Consider the following 26,924-nt stretch of genomic DNA (forward strand, 5'->3'; position numbering starts at 1 on the left):
ACCTGGCCCATTTTAAACTTCATGAGAAATTATTAAGGCTGCAATCCTATCCCTATTTACCACTAAGTGCGATTGAAGTCAGTGACCTGGTTTGCACCACATGACAGCCAACCGTGGCTTAATTAACCCGTGGGGGCTGCCACATTGTGCCAGGTGCCCATGAGCTTGTTGGGGCTTGTCATGTTGTGCAAACCCAGAACACAGAGGATGTTTGAAGGTTAGCGAACCCTCAAATAACACATGGCTTGTTTTAGGCTTATTTGAGGGTTAGACAGACCTCAAACAATACCTGCTGCCTGGGTTCACGTGACACAACAAGCCACGGCATTCACATGACGTGACAGCCCTCGTGGGTAAATTAACCCACAGTGGGCTGTTGGTTTTTGTGAAGCAGGTCAGAGGCGCTGTCTTCTAAATAGCGCCGTATAGGATTCCACTGTAAGTCCTATTGGCAGCATAAGAAGCTGCCTTATCAGACCACTGGTCCATCTAGATCAGTACTGCTGGCACTGAGTGGCAGTGGCTCTCCAGGGTTTCAGGCAGGATTCTTTCCTAGCTCTACCTGGGGATACTGGGGATTGAACCTGGGAACTTTTGCGTGCAAAGCATGTGTTCTACCGCTGAGCTGTGGTCCCCTCAGACTGTTGCCTGGGGCCAATCAAAGCATTATCCATGATTTCCGAAGCTGGCTTTGGAAATGTAAATGGGGGGTCCATTTTTCATTCCCTTATGCCTGCCTGGCTTTTTAATGCTTTTTTGAATTCTGAATAATTAAATTCTGAATGGTTTAGCATTGATTATGAGTACTGAACATTTTAATCTCTTGTTTTAATTAGTATTTAACTTTATTTCCTGTTTTCCCCCTCCCCCTATTTATTTATTTTGCAGTTTAGAGGACAAACCTTCAAGTGTGAGCTATCACTCTGTTTGGCTTGATGATGTTCAGGGTTTGACAGCAGAACTATTCAGAACGGATAAGAAACCAGACCCTGCAAACTGGCAATACAAGTCACTCTATCGAGGGAGCATTGCAAGGTAGTGAAATTTCCAGGCATGAAATTTGATAGCAGGAAGGGTTTTGTTGAACATATTGATGATGATGATTTATTAGATTTGTACGCCACCCAACTGGCAATGCCCTCGGGCCGGTTTAAAATCAAAACGAAACATCTGATGGTAACAGATGGTTGAATATGTGGCACGGGAAAAACTTTGGGCATGATCCGTCTTTCTGTGTGTGTAGCCACAGGCACACGATCTCCATAGGGCTCAATCCTCTTCCTTTCCTCCTGCTTCTTTTCTGGCCGTTTGCTGGGTGTGAGCCCACCGCCATTACCTTGTACGGGAGTCTCCTGTATGCCTCCCATCTATAGATCCAGCTGTGTACTCACAGATTACTTGTGCTCCCGGCAGGAAGAAGAAAAAAGGCGAATATGTCTCTGGTGCTGGAGGCAGAAGTAATTTGATATAAGCCCTGCTGCCTCCAGCATCAGAGACATGTTCTCCTTTTTCCCTCTTCTTGCCATTGGTGCTACTTCTCCGTCCTCTATCTTCTGTCTGCTCCCAGCAGGACCAGTTGTGCTCTGCATCCTAAGACCCCCCTAAAACAACATGCTCTTGCTATTTTATGCTACATGGACATATTTTATCTTTTCTCTAGAACAATTGGCACCGCTGTTGCTAAATGGTGTTCTTACTATTGTGAAGCAGAGTAGCTCTGTGATCTAGACGCACAAGTGCAAAGACAGGGATTTGGGAGCTCAGTTTATATTCACAGTGCTGTATCTTTGTAGGCAGTAATGTCTTTGTACTTATTGTTCAATTTATAGAGGAGAAAATGATTTGTTATGTTGGTGTTATCATCAGCTGCAAAACAGAAAACTCCAAGATAAAACTGCTGGTCATTTGGGATTTTTAAAGTGGTTTTGACCATTAAAAGAAAGGTGGTTTTTAATAGGCCACTTTTCTTGCACATAGCATGATCTCCTGAGAATCTCTCATAATTTATGATGTGCGCTACAATGATGCTTTGAATCCAGCTGGCATGCGGAAGGAAATTTGCTCCCCAATGTCTTGATTGCACCCAGTGAGCTGTATTCACCATTCACCACCTGAGTCCCGTTTTAATTCCTGACGTTCCTACAGTTGCAGAGTCAACAAGTCTGATGGAGCTGCACCTGATGATTCTAGCAACATGGAGTTTGTTGAGTTCACTGAGCTTATCTTGGCCTACCTTCCTAGTCCCAGTCTACAGCAGTTAGTCATATACCATTCATAATGGCAAAGATGTGCTTTCTCTATTGCTTTGTTGCCCGGAGAACTGCTGTGTACATGGAAATCTCCTGATGCATCAGGAGACTAGGAAACTTCAGCTTCTCCTCCCCATTTCTAACCTAGACTTGAGGTCTATCTCCCAGCGAGTCCGCTGCGCAGCATAGCTGGAGCCCTGCTTGTTACAGCAGGCAGAGGAGCAGGGCACATAACAGGACCAGGGGAGGATTGAGTGGGAGAAGCTCTGGCTGACCTGTCCCCTGATACAGCTGGAGTCTTAGTGGTCCAAGGTAGATCTCCAGCTTGCAATGTGGGAACCCTACTCAGTGGCCCAGTTCGCATGTAATGACAACCCATGGGTTGCTGGGGCCGTGCAGGAGCAAGTGCGCTGCCTTGCAACCACTCACTTCTGCACATCCCCGACAACCCATGGATTGTCATTACATGCAAACCAGGTGGTTGGGAAGACAGATTAACCTTTAGGTTGCAGTAGTGCCTGTTTATGATACTTGTTGCTTGAGTTCATTTCTTCAATAAGAAATGAACTCTTATTCTATAACAAATGTAATTTGAACCTTCACTGCAGTACAGATTCCAGGCTTGTCTTGATTTTTTTCATTCTCAAACCCCAGACTCAGAATCATAGAATAGTAGGGTTGGAAGGGGCCTATAACACCATCGAGTCCAACCCCCTGCTCACTGCAGGAATCCAAGTCAAAGCATCCCTGACAAGTGGCTGTCCAGCTTCATTTTGAATGCCTCCAATGTGGGAGAGCCCACTACCTCCCTAGGTCATTGGTTCCATTGTCATATTGCTGTAATAGTCAGGACATTTTTCCTGATGTTCAGCCAGAATCTGGCTTCCTGTAACTTGAGCCCATTATTCCATGTGCTGCACTCTGGGATGATCAAGAATTGATCCTGGCCTTCCTCTCTGTGACAACCTTTCAAGTACTTGAAGAGCACTATCATATCTCCCCTCAGTCCTTCTCTTCTCAAGGCTAAACATGCCCAGTTCTTTCAGTCTCTCCTCCTAGGGCTTTGTTTCCAGTCCCGATCATCTTTATTGCCCTCCTCTGAACCCTCTCCAGTTTGTCTGCATCCTTCTTAAAGTGTGGTGCCCTTCACACATAACTTTTAATGAGGGAGCTAAAGTGTTCAAATAGGTCAAGGAACTAGCTGCTGACAAACACTAGAACTAGGTCTCGGGTCTGCCTTTTAAGGCTGTAATTGTGTGCCCACTTACTTGAGAGTAAGTGGCATTGAACTTGTTGGGACTCTGTGAATTAACATGTGAGGATTGTGCTGCATGACTAGTGGCTGACAAGTAAACCTTCTCTAGACTGCCTATATAAATACTTCATGGAGAGGTGCTAAATAATATTGCTTAATTCAAGATCAAAGCCTTAAGCCCTGTGATGATACCATGATCCGGGGTTTGGCTGAAACATCCTTATTCCCTTCTTCCTTTCCCCACTGCCTTGGAAAGACTCAGTTTTAACTATTGTTTTTAAAGATACAAGAGGAGAAGCAACTTCTGTCTTGGCATTGATCTAAAGAAGCAACATATAATTTGGGAGAGTTCAGCAAAGGAGAAAAAGCTGTCCCAGAAGCGTCCTGAGCGCTACTTCACCAAAGGTGGCCTGAAGCTCTTGAATGTGGATGGCGTTCCCATCAGTAGTAAAAGTCAGGATGCACCATCTGGCTCGGCTACTTGGATACCAATTTTGCAGCTGGACACAGATGATGCTCCTCCAGCAAGCTGGGTAAATCCTCTTGGGATTTATGATCCACAAACCACATTGTGGCTACAAGGAAAGGGTCCTCCTGAGCATAATTCACGAAAGCAGCAGGAACCCCAGGAGAGCTCTGAAAATGGAAACTCCTGCCTATTGGCAAAAGTGGAAGAATATAACAGGAAAGTCAGAGAGAATCCCAGGGATATCAAAACATGGATGGATTTTGTTTCTTTTCAGGTACGTGTGTAGTAATATTTGAAGTTGTAATTTAATGTTTTAAGACGATGGGTAAAGACAAATGTAACATTTTTAGAGTAGCGGAGCCAGTTTTGAAGCCTCCTTGCTGTGTTTTGTACAAATACACATGTTCTTCCTGTATATTTGTATATGGAGAGCTAGTGCCCAGGAAGTCACCAATACACAGCTCTCCACCAGTCCCTGGAATAATTTTGCCAATCCCTGTAGATGAGGGATGAGGTCGCTGGTGCACCGCAGGCTCAATTCCAGCCTCCCAGGAGTTTCCCATTTGATCTTCTGATGTATCTTGGTTCCTTCTGCGCAAACTGAGATTCAGGCAAAGGGCTCCTGAACAGCACACCTGCTAGGGTCCCTCTCAAGAGACCGTCTTCTCCCATCTCAACCTGCACAAGAATTAAGGTCTTCATTGAGGCTGTTCTCAGAGTTCCGTGGAGTTGGTTGGTACATTTTTAGGGAAGAATTAGTAGACTCTAGCAGTGCCATATTATGAAAATCACGGGCCTTTGGCCTGGGCCTTGTTAGTCTGTTCGATAATCCTGCCTTGGTCAAAATGGTCTTGATTGCTGTCATCGGAAAAAATAAATCAAGTGTAGGACCAAGTAGCGATATTCTTAACTGGTCTGCAACCTTTCTGTGGTCTGCCTGAATGGACCTTGTGGGTCACAGTTTGAGAACTTCTGCTTTAATGCACATATGCACACACATGCATACACAATGTGAACAGCAACAAGAGACTATTTCATCAGCAGCTGGCCTCCACAAGAGGAAAATTCTTCTATATCCTCTATTGGCATTGAGATGGGAGGGAAGGGGTTAAAGAGGCCTTCTCATATATCTTGGCTGCTGTCCCTTTCAGTCATTGCTCAATTCAAAATGGGTCCTCTCTTAATAGTTAGTCGCTGAACAGGGCTGTGGACCTTTCAGGAGGATGCAGACACCCCCACCCCACTGCCACCCCTTTAAAAATTGTCTTTGTATGTTTTATCATTCTTTTTCCTGCTTGTTTTTAAGGATGAACTCATGAGAGGTCCCAGCTCTTACGCAATTAATGAGGGCGAACGGGAGACGAGAAAGAAACCGCTCAAGCTAGTCCTAGAGAAGAAGCTGAGTATTCTGGAGAGAGCCATTGAAAGCAACATAAACAATGTCGACCTGAAACTGGCCAGGCTAAAGCTTTGCATGGAGTTTTGGGAGCCATCAGCTGTGATCAAAGAATGGCAGAAGCTGGTTTTCTTGCATCCAAACAACCCAGAGCTGTGGCAGAAGTATCTGTTGTTCTGTCAGAGTCAGTTCAGCACCTTCGTCGTTTCCAAAGTTCACAGTCTCTATGGAAAATGCCTTAGCACTTTGTCAGCGGTACAGGATGGCAGTATGGTGTCGCATCCAGCATTGCCAGGCACAGAGGAAGCCATGCTAGGTAAGAACACAGTCTTTGATCTCGTCTGTCTCTTAAAGGTCACTCCTATCTCTCCCTCTTTTGAAACATTGTTGTTCTTCAGTGGCTTGTGTTTTTTTGTTTAAAAATTTCCATCCCAGTATGGGGCATGACAAATGCATCTCTTCCAAAAGAAAGCTGGTAATATAAAACCATGGAAAGCCTGATGTGAGTAGAATAATAGCCTGACAAGGATGTTTCAATTATGGGAAGGTTTTCATTTTGTATGGGAAGGTTTCAATGTAGGGGAGGGGAACTCCAAGGCCCGAATACCAATCTGGAAAAGGTCTTGGGGGGTTTCATTCCATCTATGGGCATGGCCAAAGGCAGAGTGGACAGAGCCAAATGTGGTTCTTAATTATTTTAGGCCTACTCAGAAGTGAGCAGGCTAAGCCTCAGCATGTCTGCTCAAAAGTAAGCAGGCCTGAATCACTCAGCAGCATTTTCAAATCCCAAATCTTTAGAATTCTACTCAGAGGTAATCATGAGCATATGCAGAATGTCTGCTCAGAAGTAAGCAGAACAAGTCTCCAAAGTAAGCAGGACTGACTTGCTGAGCAACTTCTTCTGCCGGTTCTGCCCCCTTTCCCAAGCGGGGAAAAGCTCCTCTTTCCAGCCAGCTGCTGATTGGAGATAAGAGCTTTTCCCTGCTGGGAGAGGGGGCGGGGCTTGGGGAAGAAGCTGGCGGGATTGATGGGGCACACTTGTGGGCTGTATCTGACCCACGTGCCCGTTTCTGGGCAATCTCTAATCAAGAGGGGCAGTGGAAGTACAGCTTTACACAGTGTGCGATTATGAACTTTGCTGCCACAAGATGTGGCGATGGCCCCTTGCTTAGATGGCTTTGAAAGAGGCTTAGACAAAATTAATGGAGGGTACGGTGGCCGATGGCTACTAGTCATGGTGGCTGTATGGAACCCCCAGGATCAGAGGCAATTGCTGAGGGGCAGCAGTGGGAGATGGCCATTGCCTGTGAGCAAGGAATGAAGGCTGCCCAGAAGCATCGGGCCAGGCACTGTGAGAAACAGGATGTCAGGCCTGATGGATATGTGGTCTCCTTGAACAGGGCTGTTCTTATGAGAGATTGAGTAAAAGTCAACTCCTCAGTTCCAATATCTATGAAGAGGTGTGGATTGAACAGGGCTGTGCTCAGAGTAGGCTATGAGTGGGACTGCGCTTGACCTATATCTCAAAATCTAGCTACTGCTGTGCTCTGTCGCGCCCCCCCCCCCCCAGTTCATTATTAATATATACAATTGAAAGAAGCAAAAATGTGACTCTCAGACTCGGGAGCGGGGGGATGTTTACTTTTGCATGCTCTAAATGCAAGCCTTTTTTGGATTTGAGTGAGGCATGCCTCCCAGCTTTAACTCAGAAGAAAGTCTGAAATTCACAGGCATGCTTGTGGATCAGCTCTTGATTTTATCATTGCCCAGTTAGAAGGTTGGTTAGAGAAAATCAGTACAACGGAAATGCTGATGAGAAGAAAGCACAGGTGTTTTCAACCCCGACCAGGTGACCTCTGCCCCCAAGGAGTTCTACAACTCCTTTCCTATACAGATATCAAACTTGTGACACAAATGACCTCTTCAGAGAGACTGTATTCACATACATGCTCAACCCGGGTATTTCTGCAGGATGTTCGAATGGCCTCACTATCAGTGGCCTGTTACTGAGAGATACAATGTAGTGTAGAGGTTAGAGTGTTGGACTGGGAGTTGGGAGACCCGGGTTCAAGTCCCCACTTGGCCACGAAGCTCCTGGGTGACTTTGGGTCAATCGCTGACTCTCAGCCTAATCTATCTCACAAGGTCGTTGTGAGGATAAAATGGAGAGGGAGGGGGAGGACTATGGAAGCCGCCTAGGGTTCCTTGTAAGATGAAAAAAGACAGGATATAAATGTGATAATGATGATGAAGAAGATGACCCTGGCCCTTGGCTAGTCTCTTTCTTCCATAACCTGAAGCATCCCACACAGGGCCCAAAAGGTCTGGCACACTCCTTCCACCACCCTAAATCCTGCAGATTCTTGTTCCCCTATTTCCACGGTGATTCTCAGACCACTTCCCATCCTCATCTCTTTAGGCTTTGCTAGCTATCTGACCTGATGGGAATCAAACGAAGTGAGAGGGGAGCCTCCAAGCTGATGCCAAGTAACATTGATTTCTGAAGAAGTGTGAAAAGCTTCAATGCATGTTTGTGATATAAAAATAAGACGCCACACCTTCCTCCAGGGCAGTGAATTCCACTGTCCTCCCCCCCACCACCCCCAAACCCTTCTTGAGATAAGTTACTTTAGAAGCTGGGGGGGGCGGGCTTCTGGCGCTGCTCCTCCTCGCTTCTTTTCTGACTCCTTCTGGTATTTAAAAGAAAATTACACTATTGTCAGCCACTGGTAACTATATCAAATTTCCAGCCCTATGATGAGGATACTTTCGGGTACAGCAGGGTTAGCTGTCTTTGTGCTGAAGTCTCCTGCCCCCTAGTGCTCAACGCCTGCCACAATGACATTCTGTCCAAGCAGAAGGCTGTAGAACCTGGATGAACCTGAAGGTCATTTTAGCCCAGTCCTATTCACTGAGCCAGGATCTTCAGTATATCCAAATATCCCTAACAACTTAATTTGTGGGGTGCAGCAGCCTGTGGCTGTGGCTCTGTGGTAGAGCACCTGCTTTGCATGCCAAAGGTCCCAGGTTTAATCCCTGGCATTTCCAGGTAGGGCTGGGAAAAGATCCCTGCCTGAAACCCCAGAGAGTTGACAATACTGAGCCAGATGGACTGGTGGTTTTTCCTTAGTATAAGGCAGCTTCCTATGTTCCTGACCTTTAATTCATCCCACCCCGTTACCCAAGGTAAGTGATTCCTTAGGCTTTGAGCTCAGTCTTCCCTTTACCAGTTGTGTCCTTTTCTCCTTCTAACATATCAGATGAGTAGTCCTTGCACCGATGTTAATGCAACATCATTAGCCCTTGCTAGGCAAAGCGAAAAAGCAGTGATTTGCCACCGAATTTTAGTGGCATTGTTTGTTTGCATTGGATACTGTCTGGTGTCTCAAAATGTTGCCTCTGTTGAGGTTTTAGTAATACACACATTCATTTAAATTTAATTGATTTGATGGAAGGCAGATGATTAATCAGTTAAAAATTCAGTATCTTGGGAGGGGGAAGGTTAAGGTTGTAAACTGATTGAATACGGTTCTTTTAATGTGGTTGTTGTAATGCAATCCTGTGTGACTCACTAAAAGTCATACCGCAACAAATGGCAAAATGGATTTTGAGTCTGAATCTCTAGCATCCCTTAAATGAAATTCTGTCTCTTTCTTTTCAGTCATCTTCCTTCAGCAGTGCCATTTCCTTAGGCAGGCTGGCCATTCAGAGAAAGCAGTGTCTTTGTTTCAGGCCCTGATTGACTTTACCTTTTTTAAACCAGATAGTGTAAAGGATCTGCCAACAAGGGGACAGGTAAGAACTGGCATGCTGAATCCCACCCCTCTTATAAACCTTTCATCTGCAGGCCTTGGTTCTCCTTCACTTCTCTCTTTTGCTATTTCCTCCAGTCCTCATCCTTCCCATCAGCATCATAAAGCAAAATAGAAAAGTACAGTCATAAATCTCAGCTTCTGTGACTGCAATAAATTTTAGAAATTACATAAATGTATGTGATCTGTATGTATTGTTATAATGATAATACTTAACATTTGTATGGCACTTTCAAATCCCTGCACATGCATTATCTAATTGTAACTTTGCACCAACCATGTATGTGCAAACATGTAACCATGTTGCAGATGTCGGTGCTGAGCTGAGAGAGAGTGGCTTTGCCTACAGCCTTTAGTGAGTGCATGGCAGACGGGAGATTCAAACTGGGGACTTCCTCATTTGCAGTTCCTAGGCACTGTGCTGCAGCAGCTCGTTACTGCACACCATTTGGGCCTTATTTTTGTGTGGTTTGACATTGCTTTTGGCCTGAAAATTGAGACGTGACACGTTCAGGGAAATAGGTGCGTAGAAGCAGAGAAACAGCTATTAGAAGACAAGAGAAAGGCCTATGAGCTGATTTGAGGGGAAAATTCCCTTAGCCACCTGGGTTTCTACCCACTGACCTGAACATTTCTGCTTGTATGCCACTGTTTTCATCCCACATAGGCTGCATTTACATGTGCAGCTTAATGAATTACTTCCTGGTTTGAACAGGCCATAGTTAACCACTTTTGGACACAATTGCATGCTTGATTGATTACTCTGGGAAGTAATCCATTAAGCTGTGCATGTGAGGAGAGGTTGGATGAGGGAAGAGAGGGAGAGTGAGCACAGGACTTGTTCCCAATTCTCCAAATCATGATTATCTAAATGCAGCCATAGCCTTGTTCTATTTCTTAACTGTAGTTGAGAGAAGGAGCAGGCCGCAGACTTGCATGCTCCCTCTCATTAGCCCCTCTCTCGAGTGCGTATTCCCCCACACCTTAACTACAGCTGAGCATTACATCAGCAGGTATGTTAATTGTGATTAACCAAAATCTGAAAATGGGTGGAAGCTGTTTTCAAATCCTAAATTACGAGGGAATGCTAGCTAACTTTTGTTTCAGTTAATAGCAGTGGTCATGTAATGCTTAGCTATGGTTAAGAAATGAATTTGGCGATTGTTTGAAGTGCAGTGCAGTGAAGAGATTGAGCAATGTTCCATCTGCGCTACTGCTGTGACATTCATGTAGGTTACTTCCCATGTAGGTTACTTTTGTGAACCCCGATTGCGGTGGGCCAGAGAAATGCAAGGCACGTGGCTGGCAGCAGTGGCAGTCTAGTTTCTGCCCCAGTCATGATGTGGGTTGGGGTGTGTGGCTGTGGCGTTTCTTCTTGGGCAGTGTGCAAGGAGTGAAGCAGTTGTTGGCTGGATCTCAGCCAGGATGCAGGGTACAGGGAGAGCGTTGCAGATGGCAACAGGAGATCCTTCTCTATCCCGAAGTAGAGCTCAAAAGCTTCATGTAGCTTTCTCTGCCCTTCTAGTTCACAGATCACAAGAGCTCATTGACGCAGAAAACTCAGAAGTTGTATTCCTTTCAGTGTGAACAAGAAATCCCTGTCTGTTTCAGCCTCAGCCTTTTTGCTGTGACTGTTTGGGGTATTCATGGGTCAATATGACTGCCAACCCCCAGAGATAACACAATTTTTCTTGTTCTCTTTTGCTTTCCCTGTATCGCATTATCACTTACCTTCAGATGGATGACTAGCATAGTAAGCCATTGATCTTGTTGGAGATTATTATCTGCCTTTCAGATTTCTTGAATCTCTGATTCGCCCCTTGAATATGTGAACAAATTAGAGGTTGAAGATCATTCAGAGCTTGTTATTCCAGGGTAATGAATTGCATGCAAAGGCCCTAACTCTGCAACAGTCATTAGTTGCCTGTGGCTCAGAAAGTGTTTATACAACCTGGAAGGCCTGTAGTGTATGGTGTTGCAGCCCTCAAATGGGCCATGCCCCATGGTTGCAAGGCCCAGAGTCCTTATCTGCATCTCATAAGCATAGAGAGTGGAGGCTTTACTTAGCAATAAATAGCATAATAATTGAATTCTGCTTGGAGCAGTAATCTTTTGTGCATATTAGGCCTGCTTTGATATTTATAGTTTGAATTCCGACAAGGCTAAATTTAAAATATATTGGTAGTAAGTATATTTTCATCTCCAAGTTAGAGCAGTCAGATGGAGACCGAAAAAGGAAATGTCACAGGGATGCGTATTTTTAACTATATTTATCCCTACCATTTCATTACTGGTTTCCCTTCTTAGAGGCTCAGTTGAATAATGTTTGACGTGTCTGTGCCATGAAGAATGAAAAACTGAAATTTGTGTTTTCTCTTTATGTGCTGTAGACTAATTTTACAGATCCCCCCCCCCCCTGCCAGTGTTGGTTCCAGCCTTAAATTAAACCCACTTGTATTTTCCTTTTAACAAGAGCAAAATTGCAAATAACATGATTCATATGAATTACTGTTTATGTCTCAGAATAAAATGTTTCTTTCATGTGAAGAGTTTGTTAATAGCGGTGAAGAGCTGAGATGTCCCCAGTTCAAATCCGACCTTAGTCATTAACTCATTGGCCCAGTTCAGATGAAATGTGAAATAATAGCTTAGCATTATGTGAATGAGCTTCAGGCTTGAGAACTGCCCTCTCCTCTAGTGCAGCTGCGAGGTAAAGATTGGAAGCATCTGCTTCCAGTTTTTAACTAACCATGGTTTATCATTATGTCTGTGGTTAATTTAAACTGTGCTGTATTGAAACAAGCCAGATTCAAGTCATGGTTTACAATCCTGGCTTGCTTAAACTAAGCAGAGTTCCAAGTTTGGATGTAACAACAAACTGTGGTTATCTAACCCTGAGCATGGTTGGGAATGTTTGAACCTAATGCTTGCTGCTGCTTGTTCACATAACATGAATCCAGGTTTAGCGTTACATCTAGCCACTAGGTTATCTTAATGTTGTTTCTCGGCCTCGCACCCATACCGCTCATTTGCAAATCAAATATATTTATATATTTAAAGCATTTTTACCACACTCTTCAGCCAAAAGAGACTCCCATCCAACATCTCAGTTGCAGCTTTGTGCGTAATACTGAAGAACATGCATTTTTAACCCCCAACTGTAGGTGGAGTTCTTTGAACCATTTTGGGACAGTGGCGAGCCTCGGATTGGAGAAAAAGGAGCAAAAGGCTGGAAAGCCTGGATGCATCAGCAAGAAAAAGGTGGCTGGGTCATCATCAATCCACCTGGTAAATATCCTCAGTTTCAGTTTCTGATTTTGGGTGAGGGGAGCAAACGTGTGAATAAGTCATATTCAGTGAGTAAGTCATACTCTCACATGTAATGGCAGCAAATCATGGGTTAATTAATTAACTCACAATTTGCCATTTTGCATGCTGGGCTTGTTCTGTAGCCATTTTGAATGTTCAACCCCCAATTGGGGGTTGCTAGGTGATGTCCAAACCTTGACACTATAGGTTAGTCATGGGTTAAACAACCCACAGTCAGCCTACAATTAGTAGAATTAACCCACAATTTGCCGACGTCACGTGCAAACATCCCCATAATGTTGATTCTGGTTTTTGTCCCCTGCTTTTCTCAAGATGGATTACTCTATACGATATGGTGCTGTCCATGAGCTAGAGCAGCTTTCCTCATCATAGCACCCTCTAGATGTGTTGGACTACAACTCCCATCAGCCCAAGGCAGCATGGCCACTGAACATATCTGGAGGGTGCTGGGTTGAGGAAGGCTGAGTTAGAGAATATTCAATAGTCAGTGCTCTTGCTATGTGCAAGAAAAGCAGGCTTTTCAGTAGAATAAAAAGTTGGAGAAATTTGTGTGAAGGGTGGTTAAAGTTGCAACAGATGAAGACCTCTCAGCATGATCAAGTGTCCGGAAGCTTCATTTAAACAAAATTTGATCCACTGCCCTGATCTGACCTCTGAATTTCCTAGTCATCCATCTTGCATCCCATCTCAAAAACATAGCTGAGTTATATTTGGGTTGTGATCCAGAAGCTGTTATCTCTGCGATAGTCTAGAGAAAATGGCTCCTTAGAGACTAGCACATTTACTATGGTATAGTTCTGTTCAGTTTATTGCTTATTAACCAATCAGGCCATACTCATACAAAAACCTAATAAAATACCCCTCTTAGACAGAAAGTGACATCAAAACAAGAAATATGAAGGAGAGCGATTATGAAAAAGCTAATTAAAATATTTCCTAGGGGGGTTATGAATACATTTCACAAAGTGTAGACAATATTTATTAACTTATAATATGTTAGCAGCCTTAATCTTCTATGCCAGTCAGTAATTTTCGTTTCTCCAAAGCCCATTGGAACAAACTTGGCAGTCCTGTAAATAATCTGTACCAGCCAGTAGTAATAAGGTTATACTTAGAGAAGATTTGTTGCTGGACCCAGGTGTTAAGGGCTCAAGATATTGCTTCCTTAGCTCTGCATACAGAGGACATTCCAGTAGAAAGTGTACCATGTCCTCTATCTTGGGACAGCCAACTGGGCCATATCCTTTCACACCATGGTGAACCCTATAGCGCATTTTCACCTCCATCAGTTGCAGAGAGTTCAATCTGCATTTAGTCAGAAGTCATCTCAAGTCATATAAGCCGATAGAGGACAAATAGGGGGGCACCTTACCCGGGGAAATAATGCTCATAGAGTATTGGAACGGCCCCCAACAGCAGTGGCCATTGCGGTCTGAATATCAATATCATCTAATCTAGAGATCTCCTCCCGGGCACCATCATACCCCCTTGCAAGCAAATATGTTTGTGAGGAGCCCAGCTTGGAAATAAGTACATTTATCTTACCTGCCCAAGAGTCTTTCCCCATGTCTTCATAAGTTCACAATACCAAGGGTGGAGCCAATTAGCTTTTACTGTGGTATAAGCGTTTGTGGAATCCACTTCATCAATGCATCTACGTCTGCATGCCATAATAAATTATTTAGTTGTTTTCACTGCGACAGACTTAACACAGCTGCCCCCCTGGAAATGGTTACAGCAGTCTAGAGAAATCAGTAGAAATCCAGCGAGGCTGTTAGATGTAATGAGTTCAGCTCTAGGCAGTAGTGGAGGCTGGTGGCTCCGATGTCAGTGAGGCGGTGAATCCTCTTCAGGTTTCGGTCAGAACCAGTCAGAACTCTTAAGGAGCTATCTAGGGTGCTCGTTGGATAGCCCCTTAAGAGTTCTGACTGGTTCTGACCGAAACCTGGAGCCACCAGTCTCCACTGCTGTGCAGGCATTCAGCTTGGTCACATAGAACCATAGCATTGGAGGGGATGCAGAGATCATCTAGCCCAGCCCCCTGCTCAATTCAGGCTGTACTGCAGGGTTCAGCTACAGCATCCCCGATACATGGCCTTCCAGCCTCTGTTTGAATATATCCAGTGAAGGAGAACCCAGTCTGTTCCACTGCTGAACAGTGGTCTCTGTTAGGACATTTCTCCTGATGCTAAGCCAAAATCAGCTTCCCTGCAATTTCCGCCCACTGGTTCTAGTCCTGCCCTCAGGAGCAACAGAGAACAAGCCTGCTCCATCTTCTGCATGACAGCCTTTCTAACAGTTGAACACCTCTATCACATCTCCCCTTAATCTTCTCTTCTCCAGGCTAAACGTACCAGCTCTGTTCCTCATAGGATTTGGTTTCCAAACCCCTCACTATCCTTGTCCTTCTTCTCTGGATGTGCTCCAACTTGTCAATATCCTTCTTAAAATGGGGCACCCAGAACTGGACACAGTACTCCAAATGTGGCCTGACTAACACAGAATAGAACAGAACTATTACTTCCCATGAGCTGGACACTATGTTTCTGTTAATACAGACTGCATTAGCTTTCATAGCTGCTGCATTGCGCTGCTGGCTCAAATTCAGCTTGTGGTCCAGTAAGACACCTAGGTCCTTTTCACTTGTACTTCTGCCAAGCCAGGTCTCCCCCATCTATACTTGTATCTTTGATTTTTGTATATACTAAATGCATGATTTTACATTTTTCTCTGTTGAATCTCATCTTGTCAGATTTGTTCTAGTGTTCCAGCCTGTCTAGATCCTTTTGAATCTTGATCCTGTCTTCTATGGTGTTGGCTGTTCCTCCTAGCTTTGAGTTGTCTGCACATTTGATAAGCAACCCCTCTACACAGTCATCCAAGTCTCAGCTCATCAGAGAGCTTCTTGTGCAGCCACACTGACTTCTTTAAATGTCCCCCATTTTTCCCTCTCATGGGAATAATTTGCGATCATGCCTTCAGTATTTCAGGATCTCCCATCCCACCTGAGCTCCCTTTTCCCTCACGATTTCTATCCATTGTATCCCACCCAACTTTTCTCTGAGCTTTTTGAAATGGGCTTTCCTAAAGTCCAAGGTACATCCCCAACTAAGCTCAGTTTTCTCACCCCTCTCTATCATGAATTCCAAGATGACACGGTCACTTTCCCCTAAAGTTCCTGCCACTTTCACATCAACTGCCATTTCTTCCTGGTTGGTCAGGATTAAGTCCAGGACAGCAGATTTCCTTGTTCCTTCTTCCACCATCTGAGAGATGAAGTTGTCTGCAAAACAAGTCAGAAACATACTGGATGTTCCATTCTTTGCAGAGTTAGACTTCCAGCAGATGTCAAGATAGTTGAAATCCCCCATTACTATTATTTTTGCTTGTCTCTGTGAAAGCTTTGTCATCTGTTCCAGGAAAGCACCATCCACATCTTTCAACTGGCTTCGTGGTCTGTAGTAAACTGCCGCAATAATGCCTCTTGCTTTTCCCTCCCTCTGTCTTTACCCAAATACTTTCAGGAGGGCTTCCATTCTCAGAACCGTGAATTTTCACACAGGTGTATACATTCCTTACATATAATGCTATTCCCTCTCCTTTCCTGTTGGGTCTAATCCTTTTGAACAAGGCATATCCTTAAATGGCTATATTCCAGTCATGAGTCTCATCAAACCAAGTCTCAGTGATACCTATGAGGGCTAAAAGTGGGGAGGAGATATGGGCAAGCCCCACCCTGAGCATCGCCATGTCCTCAGTCCTTGACCTTCCCGCATTGAGCAGGGCGGTCTGAAGTGGTTTCTACTTACATTCACTTAAATGTGAGTAGACGCTCCCTTCGGACCTTCCTCCTGAACATTGCGGGGGGCGTGCCTACGGGCCTTGCATGCGCACACGTGTTCCCTCTTCACTTTCTCTGAATGCCTGCATTGGGCTTTTATGTGGATGGCAGCCCTTTAGTATCTTGCATACATCGAACTGCCATCTTTAGAACAGGGCAGCAGATTTTGAAAACCTGCTGGTGTGTTTTGGCTTTTGGACAGATGAAGATGAGGAAGATGTAGAGGAAGAAGAGGAAGAAATAAAGGACAAGTCTCTACCCAAGTGGCAAAATTGGCTCCATATTGAACGTTCCCGTGAAGGAAGGCACTGGTTGCCCTGGCGGCCTGACAAAACCAAGAAGCAGACGCTAGAAGATTGTGAAGATCCGGAAAGACAGGTTGGTGTGATGCGATAAGACCAAGTTTAGCTTCTGGAGTTGCTTTTTGACAGTTCTGGTGGACATGCCTGGGTCTTAAAAAGTGTCTTTTAAGGGAAGTGTGCATGTGTGTGGGTCACCTTCCATGTTTGAAAGTAAGACATGCTATATGTCTGCCTTCCTGCCATCCTGTGTATGACAGAATGGCCCGGTTTGCAGGACACACCGGGCTCACCATGGGCTGTTTAACGTGTCCGGGTGCCATTTTGAATATGCAACCCCCAATTGGGGCCATCAGGGGGTTGCTGTGTCATGTGAACCCAGCCACCGTGAGTTATTTGAGGGTTAAACAACCCTCATGTAACCCTTGGTTTGTGGTAGGGTTATGTGAACTGTGTTGTGTGAACCAGGTCAATCTGTCACACTGATATGTCTGCATCCATTCATATGTGCAACGCTTTGGATTTTCACTGCCCCTTCCAGTCCTGTGAGGTCGAAGGATGGTCAGAATTGGGCACATGTGCTTATGGATATATCTGGCTATATCAGCATTGTATCATCCCTCTTACCTTTTTCCAGGGTATTGCCAATCCAGGGTATTGAATCCAATTTAAATCATCAGCATCCCAGTTGTTTAAATTTTGGTGGTTTCTAGGAGCAGGGGACAGGGTTTTAAACTTGTAAATGCGTTTGACCAAGGAAACTTTGTCCTTCTCCACAAACGGACAAATATCTTATAATTCTGCATTTTTATTTTCATTTTCAAAGGAGAGCATTAATTTGGAGAAATAATGGATGATGGTTTGGTTGTTGGGAAACACTGTATCCCCATCCGATTTAAGCCTGAAAAGTTCACTGATCAAATTGGTGGGAAAGATCAACTTGCTCCAAGTGACTGAAGGGGATCATTTGATTTGTTAAAAGTATTGATTTGTTGGCCTGTCCATTTACAACAGTTGGGCTGGACCGTAAAACACTGGCGTCCTCATTTGAAATGGAGTACCTGAGTGATTCAAGCTCTTTGTCTTTTCTTTCTATGCCTTCCTCTCACTTACCTCTCCATTCTTACCTCCTGATACATCCCTGCCCCTGATCTATCTTCCTTGAGCTCCACCACCATCCGAAGGTCTCCTGCTCCCTCAAAATACTTGCCCTTTCTCCCCTGTAGCTCTGTTTGTTTGGACCTGTCTCCCAAAACACCTTTGCCACATGAAGCCTTTGGCACAACCCCCACTTCCCCTGCCCTCCTGTAACTCAGCTTAAGCACATGCAACAGAAACAACCACATCTGACTTCCCTGTTTTCCCCTGGCTCTACTTCTTCCCCTTCCTCTGTTGTTTCCGTGTATTAAATTTGATCGTAAGCTTCTTGGGACAGGGACTTGTCCGCTTGTACTCTATAAAGTGACATGTACGTTGATGGTTATGATTTCACCACTTTCATAATTTTAATTAAAGGTTTGTAGATTTGTTTCATTCTGACTTTTTTCTCATTTCTTTACTGAATTCAACTTCTTGAGTGAATTCTAGGCTTCTGCCATTTTTTTCTAACATTCCTTCCACTCATGCATAACCACATTTTGTGTTTTTATAGGTCCTATTTGATGACCTTGGTTCATCGTTAATAAAAATTTCCAGCCCAGACCTCCAGTTTCAACTGCTCTGCTCATTTTTGCACTTCTTAGGAGTCCCATGTGGATGCAGCAGCCTTCCTTCCTTCCTCTACATAGCAATGGATAAGAACAACATCTTTGACAGTGGGCAGCACAACCAAGGACCTCTGACTTCTTTTAACTTGCCACTTTCTGGAGTCAATAGCATTGGCCGAATGGACTCAATGGTCCAAGGAAGGAGGCATGTGGGCCACCCTAAGGAAGGGGAGGAGTTTATACAGAATTTCTTCCATATGATGCTGCCTCTGTTTTCAGGGAAGGAAAAATATAACCTATCCAACTTTTGGCTTCAGTATGAAATCTCTAAGGTAATACTTTAAAAAAAACCCTTCTGTAATCTGCTACAGATAGCAAACATACATATAACATGAGTGAAGGCCTTCTTAGTGGTGGCCTCCCAACTGGAATGATCTCCTTGACAAGACCTGCCTGGCACCAACATTGTTATCTTTTCAGAACCAGGTTAAGACCTGTCTTTTTTCTTGGACATTTGTCAGTCTCTGATGAGTTCTTAATCAGTCCTGGATTGGTCTTTTATGGCTGATTACTCAGTTGTTTAAGATATATGTCCTTGTGTATACTGTTCGTTTGTGTGTTCTGTGTAAATAGGTTTTCAACATTTACACTGTATTTTAATGTTTTTTTATTGTAATTTAATGTTTATGTTTTTAATCTGTGTAAATCTTGAAAAGATTACAGAGAGCCTCGGCTATGGGGTGGTGTGGAAATGTAATAAATAATAATATATGATATGATATGATACGCATACACACACACACACCCTCCCAGACACTTGATGGTAGGGTGCCCTGGTTAGCTGAGGGTCTCATAGAAATCATAGGGACTGGTAGAAAATTTACTCCCACTGCACCCCAACCTCCCCCCGCCCCCCATTCCCACCACCACACCATGCCCTAGAATAAGGGTACTGAACCTCAGAACAGGGGGCCAAATCCAGCCCTCTTTGTGTCCCAATCCAACCCTCTAGAATTCCTGAGGAGGCCACATCTCTTCCCCTGGACCCCAACCATCTTTTGTTGGGTGATTTCCTGGCTTTTGTGCAGTTCTTTCCAGTGTTCTAAAAGGTCGAAGTGCCTCTCCTAAAGCTTAGTTACTGGCAGAAAGAACTTTAAGCTACAATCTGTTGGTATTTGTGTTTTTTGTCCCACCCCTTTTGCCTTTGGACCCACTCACCACTTGAATGCAGCCCCCAAGAGCGTCTCTGACATGGAATTTGGCCCTCAGGCTGAAAGAGGCTCTGCATCACCGCCCTAGGATCTGCATGCGTGCTTGTCTCATTGGAGCTCATTGCTTGTTAAACTTTCATTGAAAAGAGAAGGGGTACAAGGAGGAAAGCTACAAGGTGGTGGGTATGCTACTGTACACCGTGGGGATTGCCCCGCCCCGCCCCGCCCCGCCCCGCCCCGCCCCCTCAGTGCAGTCCTTTTCTTTTGTACCTTATAGAAAGCACTGAAGTGATGACTGTTACACCCCCTCCATGGAGAGGGAGAAGGAAGCTCCCCTCTAGAGAGATCTTGGTGCGGATAAGATGCTAGGTAGGATCCAGTATAAGCCCTACTTAGAGTAGACCCATTGAAATGAGCTTTGTTAGTCTATTTTAAGTAGGACTTACATTGGATTTTACCTACCATTTCCATACATTCTGGAGACACCAGGGGTCTATTGTTGTTCTTCTGATGGTAGCTGCTTTTTCTTCTTATCTGGGGGGTTGATGGATAGAATCATCTCCACTGTTTTGGATGGTGGCATTTTCTGGAATAAGTGCCAAGCATAACTCATGCCCACAGCTTACGCTCACTGTGTGGCTGTGGTTCTGTTGCGCAAGTTGTGTGTATATGGGATGTATGCACATGTTTGAATGGGGAGAACAAGTAGGGGAACCTTCCCCGACCTGGTGCACGCCTGATGATTAGGACTACGCCTCCCAGCTTTCCTGACCATTGGCTGGCTGGGCCTGATGGGAGCTGAAATCCTAAACATCTGGAGGGCACCAGGTTAGGAATGGTTGGTGCAGGGAGTGGTATGTGCATGAATGTGAGGATTGCATGGCATAAGTGCTGTACGAATGTTTGCAAGGGGATGGATATGACAACACTTGTCAGGTCTTCACTTGTATATAAATAGCATCAAAGTGCTAACGAAAGAAGAGGAGATTTTTTTGGGTAACACTCCAAATGTAGAGTTCTGTCTCTGTTAAGCATTTGAGCACAGTGCAAAGAATTCTACACATGTCCCTGCTAGAATGGTTTCCAGTCTAAGGGCCCAAAAAGACAAGACGGCTGGAGATCTGTGACTGGATCTTCCCCAGGCTTTTACAAAGAGAAATTATTTATTACAAATACTTGTTATCCCGCTCTTCAGTCCTAGGACTTATAGCAGGGGTGGGAAACACGTGGCCTTCCAGATGGCCCTCCAGGACCACAACCCCTGTCAGCCATAGCCAGCATAGCATATAGTGAGAACCATAGAATCATACAACAGTAGGGTTGGAAGGGGCCTGTAAGACCATTGAGTCCAACCCCTGAGGGATCAAGGGAGTTGTTGACCAAAACGTGGAGGGCCACAAGTTGCCCAGCCCTGACTTGGAGAGTAGATTATGCTTTTAAATCATCAACAGTTTTAAAATAACAGCACAGCCTCAAAATAAAACATGTAGGACTCCAAGTAAAACAGAAAAATGGATCATTAAAGCTCCTGGGCAGTTAAAAAGGTCTTCACCTGGTGCCAGAACAGCATCTGGGGAGCATTCTACAACTGGACTACCACAATGGGAGAGGTCCTTTTCCCAGTCCCTACCCACCTTGTTTAAGCAGGTCCTCCAAGGAAGACCTTAAATCTTGGGCAGGTTCATGCAGGAAATGACAAGAGAGACCCCTATTTTGGATATGAGCTGGGTTCACTCTTTTCCCCCAATGCTGTTTTCCTTTTCTGATTATTCCCCCAAAGCTGCTGTAGGGCACACCATCTATTAGTTCCTGGGCCAGTGCATAGAAATTGGTAAAATTAATGAACCAGGTTGTATTTTCTTTAGATTGTCTTAATTTCTGGCTTAGGGATTTTATTATATTAAGCAGTATATAAGTATTACTAATAAATAATAAATACAATTTATTTTTATTAACTTGCAGGTAATTCAGTGTTTGAAAATGGGAAACAAAAGGAAACTAAAATGGCAAGGCAAGAAAAGTAAAAAATTGGCCAAGAATCTTCTTAAGGCGCCCGACAACAGAAATGATGTTTCCCTTTGGCAACTGTATGCCTATCTGGAGTGGCTACTTGGCAATGTAGAAGATGCTAGAAAAGTTTTTGATACGTCTTTGAGCATGGCAGGAACTGCTGGAATCAAAAATCCGCAGTTCTGTCATCTCAGCCTCCTTTATGCAGAACTGGAAGTGGAGTTGCTAGGGAGCCTACAAGGAACTCTTGAGTCACGTGCTGCTCATATATTGACCAGGCTGACTGAAAGGGGGCCTTATGTGCCTTACAGTGGACAAGTACTAGCAGTGAACGTCCTGAAAGCTCGGAAGACATATGAGCACCTTCTCCAAGATTACTTAAATGAAAGCTCTGCCTCTGACCATGAACAGATCAGCAGCTCCAGCCACTTGGTTGGTTTGGTTGGTTGCTACTCCCTTTTCCAGTACCTATCCCTCGGGATTGATTCAGCAGTGTCAATATACAGGCAGGTTTATGAAAAGCTGAAAGGCGGACATCTTGACGAAAGGCTCAGCAGTCAGAGCATTACCACGACTCTTGAAGCCGTCACCCTGATGCATGCAAGTTTGCTCCGCTATCACATGAAAATGAGTGTATATCCTTTGCATCCCCTTCGTGAAGTGCTGTTGGAGGCATTGAGGATGTATCCTAGCAACCAGTCCCTTTGGAGAGCCTACATCCAGATACAAAGCAAGTCTCACAATGCAAGCAAAGCGCGACGGTTTTTTGATGGTGTCACGAGGACTACAAAATCCCTGGAGCCCTGGCTCTTTGCGATCCAAGCAGAGCAGATGAGGAAAAAGCTAGTTGAAAGTGTCCAGAGGTAATATCCCCCCTACAGATGATGCTGTCTGTTGATTTTAACATGATTAATTAGCACAGCTTTCCCTTTACAAAAGTTATGTATTTATTACATTTGGATCCTGCCCTTCCTGTAAGGAGCTCAGACCAGCACCTTATCCTCATAACAATCTCTGAGATTTGACTTTGTCCAAGGCTACGCAGTGAGTTTCATGACTGGAGATTTGAACATGAGTTTCCCATATCAAAACCCAACATTGAAGCCACTGAACTACACTGTTTATTTCCCCAAAGTTAACATGATATCCATTTACATAGGGGATACACAAACATTTTGACCCTAAGGGCTGCATCTGGTGTTGGCTGGAGGTGTACAAACATGTGCATACATTTGGGGAGCGAGGCATTAACCTCCCCTCAGTGATCTTTCACAAGATTGCTGGGGTGCGGAGGCTTCTTCAAGGTAGCAGGGTGGGTGGGGAGAGGCTAAAGCCTCCTCTCCCACTTGCAAGTAACCCTGATCCAGGAGTGCTGCTTCCCTGCTATCATTTGTGGTGTGAAAGCAGAGGCTCTGAACAGCCGGAGGGCAGGGGGATTTGGGGGGCGGCTTGAAGTTTGTGGTTCTGAACCTCTGATTTCCATTTCTTGTAACTAGTAAATATTATGGGTAAAATCCAACATAGGTCCAACTTAGAAATAGATTGGACCTAAATTAGTCCTTTCTAACTTAACTCCCATTCATTTCAATGGGCCTACTCTAACTAGAACCTATATTTGATTTTATCTTATATTCTACAATATAAGGCTAACTTAGAGCCAGTGGTTGGGTTCATTACATGGCAACCCACACTCATAGTTGAGTGTGGGTTGTTGTTGAAATGTGGGTTGTTGGGTTGTGTGAACCCAGCCACACTAACAAACCATATGTTAACCACGAACATCCCACAGTTCACAACCCAGCAACAAACTATGGGTTCCCCAGCAACTGGTATGATACTGGAGGTAATATATAGCCATGACCATTGATAGCCTGATCCTCTATGAATTTGTCTAATCCCTTTTTAAAGCCATCCAAATTGGTGGCCATCACTACGTCTTGTGGTAGTGAGTTCCATAGTTTAGCAGCTATGCGCTGTGTGATGAATTTCTCCTTTTTAACTGTCCTGAATCTCCCACTAGTCAGCTTCATGGAATGACTCTGGGTTGTAACATTATGAGAGGGAGAAAAATGTTTCCCTATCCACTGTCTCCACCCCATGCATAATCGTATACACCTCTCTCATGCCCCCGCTTACTTGCCTGTCTAAGCTAAACAGTCCCAGACCCTGGAAGCTTTCCTTATAGCTTTGTATAAGGGCATGATGATACTGGCAGTTCTATTTTTTATTCAGTGGCAGAGCACATGCTTTGCATGCATAAGCCCTCGGGTTCAGTCTGTGGCATCTCCAGTTAAATAGTCAGGTAGCAGGTGATGGGAAAGATTCCTCTGGTCAAGACTCCGGAGAGCCACTGACAACAGAGAAAGGGCTGGATGGACCAGTGGACTGATTCAGTATAAGGCAGCTCAGTGGAGATACAATTAAGCATTCATACACATTCCAAAAGCACTGGACATAATTTCATCCTCATTTCCTAGAAAAATCTGAAACTGAGAAAGGGATCATGGCTTTCAAATATTTTATCTGGTCCCTTGTGCCCATGTTAATTTTGAAAAGCTGTTGCCATTACTAAAAAAGCTGGTCCCCTTTTTTGCCTCAGTTATGTCCACTAAGATGGCTACTACTGAGACGCTTGCACTCGGGGGGATTCTTCTGCCAGCTGCAAGTCTCGCAAGGCTAATGGCTTCATGGTGTCAGAGGTCCTTTCCACAAAATACAGCCTTTTCCCTCCCTGGCCGACTTTTAAAAAACTGACAAAAATCCTTCACACTGCTGTGTCTTTTCCTGGTATTTGTGGTCTCTAATGCATCCACTGCAGTTTCTTTTCAAAGGAGTGACAATATTATTCTTGCCCTTGATCCCCAAGATGCTGTTGATTCTCCTGTGACTTTTTTGTTTTGGGTTTTCTGCATTTCAGGGTCGCCACTGGAGACGTGTATGCAACAATCCCCGAAACTGGATTAACAAATCGAATCAAAGCTTTATTTGAACATGCAGTCGAGACTGACACTGGAGCTCATTGCCCACTGCTGTGGAGACTGTATATATACTTTACGGTGAGAGTGACCTGCCGATGGCCCCTCCTTTCCACCCCCACCCAGTAATCCTGTAGGCTCAAGGATAGGCAGCCTGGCGACCATCAGATGTTTTGAACTACAATGCCCATCATCTCGGGCCAGCATGACCAGTCGTGAGGAATTCTGGGAGTTGTAATCCAAAACATCTGAAGGGTACCAGGTTGTCTAGCTCTGCTATAGGTAATTTCTGAATGCTGTTGCATAGCTTAAAAGCTGCAGAAAAGCAACATTTTAGAATTGTCCGTAGATCTGTTAAAGTAATTTCTAGCACTGTGAGAGAGATGATAAATACAGTGCAGGCATCTGGGTTGTAAAATCATTGGGGGGAAATTATTGTATGTGCAACATATATTGCCTTCAACCCTGTGTTCCTCCTCTGTTCCCGTAATCAGCTCCCTGCACCATATCCCACATTAGGAGCAGGTTTGGGGGGCATACAGGTGGCTGCAGAGAAAAGGGGAAGGCAGGAAAGCCTTCCCCTTTTCATAAAAATGAATTCTGCTCTGTTCATGAAAGGCACATGAGGATCCAAGCCATTATCTTCAATGTACTCATAGGCCCAGTTTGGACATCACAGTAAACCATCGTTCAGCACAGTGACTTGCACACTCCCCCCTCCTCTTTCCTCCAGTAGGACTGCATGGAGGAGTTCAGAAGCTTTAACTTTCATTTTTGCTTAATCACATCCAGTCATGTCGTCCAAAACAACACACCATGGTCGATGTTAACTTTATTTATTGTATTTATTTGCTGCCTTTTTTCCTTTTGCAAGGAACCCAATAAGGCTTACATTATCCTCCTCCTCTCCAAGACTGAGGGGAGATAGGATAGCACTCTTCAAGTACTTGAAAGGTTGTCACAGAGAAGAAGGCCAGGATCTCTTCTTGATCATCCCAGAGTGCAGGACACGGAATAATGGGCTCAAGTTACAGGAAGCCAGATTCTGGCTGAACATCAGGAAAAACTTCCTGACTGTCAGAGCAATACAACAATGGAACCCATTACCTGGGGAGGTGGTGGGCTCTCCCACACGGGAGGCCTTCAAGACGAGGCTGGACAGCCATTTGTCAGGGATGCTCTGACTTGGATTCCTGCATTGAGCAGGGGGTTGGACTCGATGGCCTTGTAGGCCCCTTCCAGCCCTACTATTCTATGATTCTATGATTTTATCTTCATAACAACAACCCTGTGAGGTAGGCTGGGCTGAGAGTCTGTGACTAGCCCAAAATCACCCAGTGAGCTTCTATGACCGAGTGGGAACTAGAACCCAGATCTCTCGGCTCCCAGTCCAACACTTTCACCCCTACGCCACACTGGCTCTCTGTCTTTAGATTTTAATGTCTATTTGCAACAAGCCAGCGTCAGATCATGGTGTCACATGGCCATAGTCTGATAGATGCTGACACCATTCAGCCCTCATCTGTCCCTGCTTTAGCTCCTTTTAAGTTACGGGAAGCAAAGAATTCTAACTGATGAGAAATGGTAGAAACAATATGCAGACACAACACCCTAATCAAGCCAAAGGACATCTCTGTGCAGCACCAGGCAGAATGCATGTGGCTTCAGTTAGAATATTGACCATAGTGCCGATCAGCTATTCAGAAGGGGGTGCAGGACTAGAAGTTAGATTTCGTCCCTTCTCTCCCTCCCGTCTAATGTCTCTATTCACTCTCATGTACACAAGGGATCTAATTATTTTAAGTCCTTAGCTCAGCATCTTGTCTCTCTTTTCCCAACGTGAACATTTGAGCCCAAGCCAAACTAAGATAAAATGCTTCTATGGGTGGGAGAACTAAACACATGGGCAGAGGTAAACTCTTTTTAAAATCAGTGGAATTTAGAAGTGCTTGACAACTTCGGCTGAATTGTGCCTTCTGTATGCAGTTCAGTGTGACTTCTAACTTTAAGCAGATTAAGGAACCTGTGTTTGTATTGGTAAATGTTATTGCTTCCACATAGCACAAGAACATTTATTGTCTTCGGAGAGATGGCATTTTCAGAGTATTAAGCTGTAGATCTCCTTCTCAAAATTTGCTTGTGCTTACTGCTGAATTTTATGTGGTCCCTCTTGTGCAGATAAATAATGAATCAGAAAAGAAAAGATCTGGCAGTTGAGCTAGGATATGGTCCGCTAAAACACCTGCATGGTGTAATGTTAATATACTGTTTTTAGAATAAGGTCATTATGATGTCTCCCTAGAAAGATTCTCAGTCTGAATTTCTAGTGGTATCTTCTTTAGTTCTAAATAAAAATAACATAGTTTCTGTA

At 44.5% G+C, this 26,924-nt stretch overlaps 1 protein-coding gene across 1 annotated transcript in view; it reads left to right on the plus strand.

The window, feature by feature from the left end:
- Positions 1 to 26,924, plus strand: part of NRDE2 (NRDE-2, necessary for RNA interference, domain containing) — a 37,764-nt gene that overhangs the window by 7,699 nt on the left and 3,141 nt on the right. The window contains exons 4-12 of the mRNA XM_084840857.1: positions 889 to 1,035; positions 3,788 to 4,247; positions 5,280 to 5,685; positions 9,031 to 9,164; positions 12,346 to 12,469; positions 16,555 to 16,730; positions 18,303 to 18,689; positions 21,531 to 22,441; positions 24,496 to 24,634. Of these exons, the coding sequence (XP_084696983.1) occupies positions 889 to 1,035; positions 3,788 to 4,247; positions 5,280 to 5,685; positions 9,031 to 9,164; positions 12,346 to 12,469; positions 16,555 to 16,730; positions 18,303 to 18,689; positions 21,531 to 22,441; positions 24,496 to 24,634 (2,884 nt within the window). The remainder of the gene's footprint in view (positions 1 to 888; positions 1,036 to 3,787; positions 4,248 to 5,279; positions 5,686 to 9,030; positions 9,165 to 12,345; positions 12,470 to 16,554; positions 16,731 to 18,302; positions 18,690 to 21,530; positions 22,442 to 24,495; positions 24,635 to 26,924) is intronic.

The sequence above is a fragment of the Heloderma suspectum genome, chromosome 1 (assembly GCF_057233095.1).
Source record: "Heloderma suspectum isolate Gila_16-S chromosome 1, 16-S_ref, whole genome shotgun sequence".
Taxonomy (NCBI): Eukaryota; Metazoa; Chordata; class Lepidosauria; order Squamata; family Helodermatidae; genus Heloderma; species Heloderma suspectum.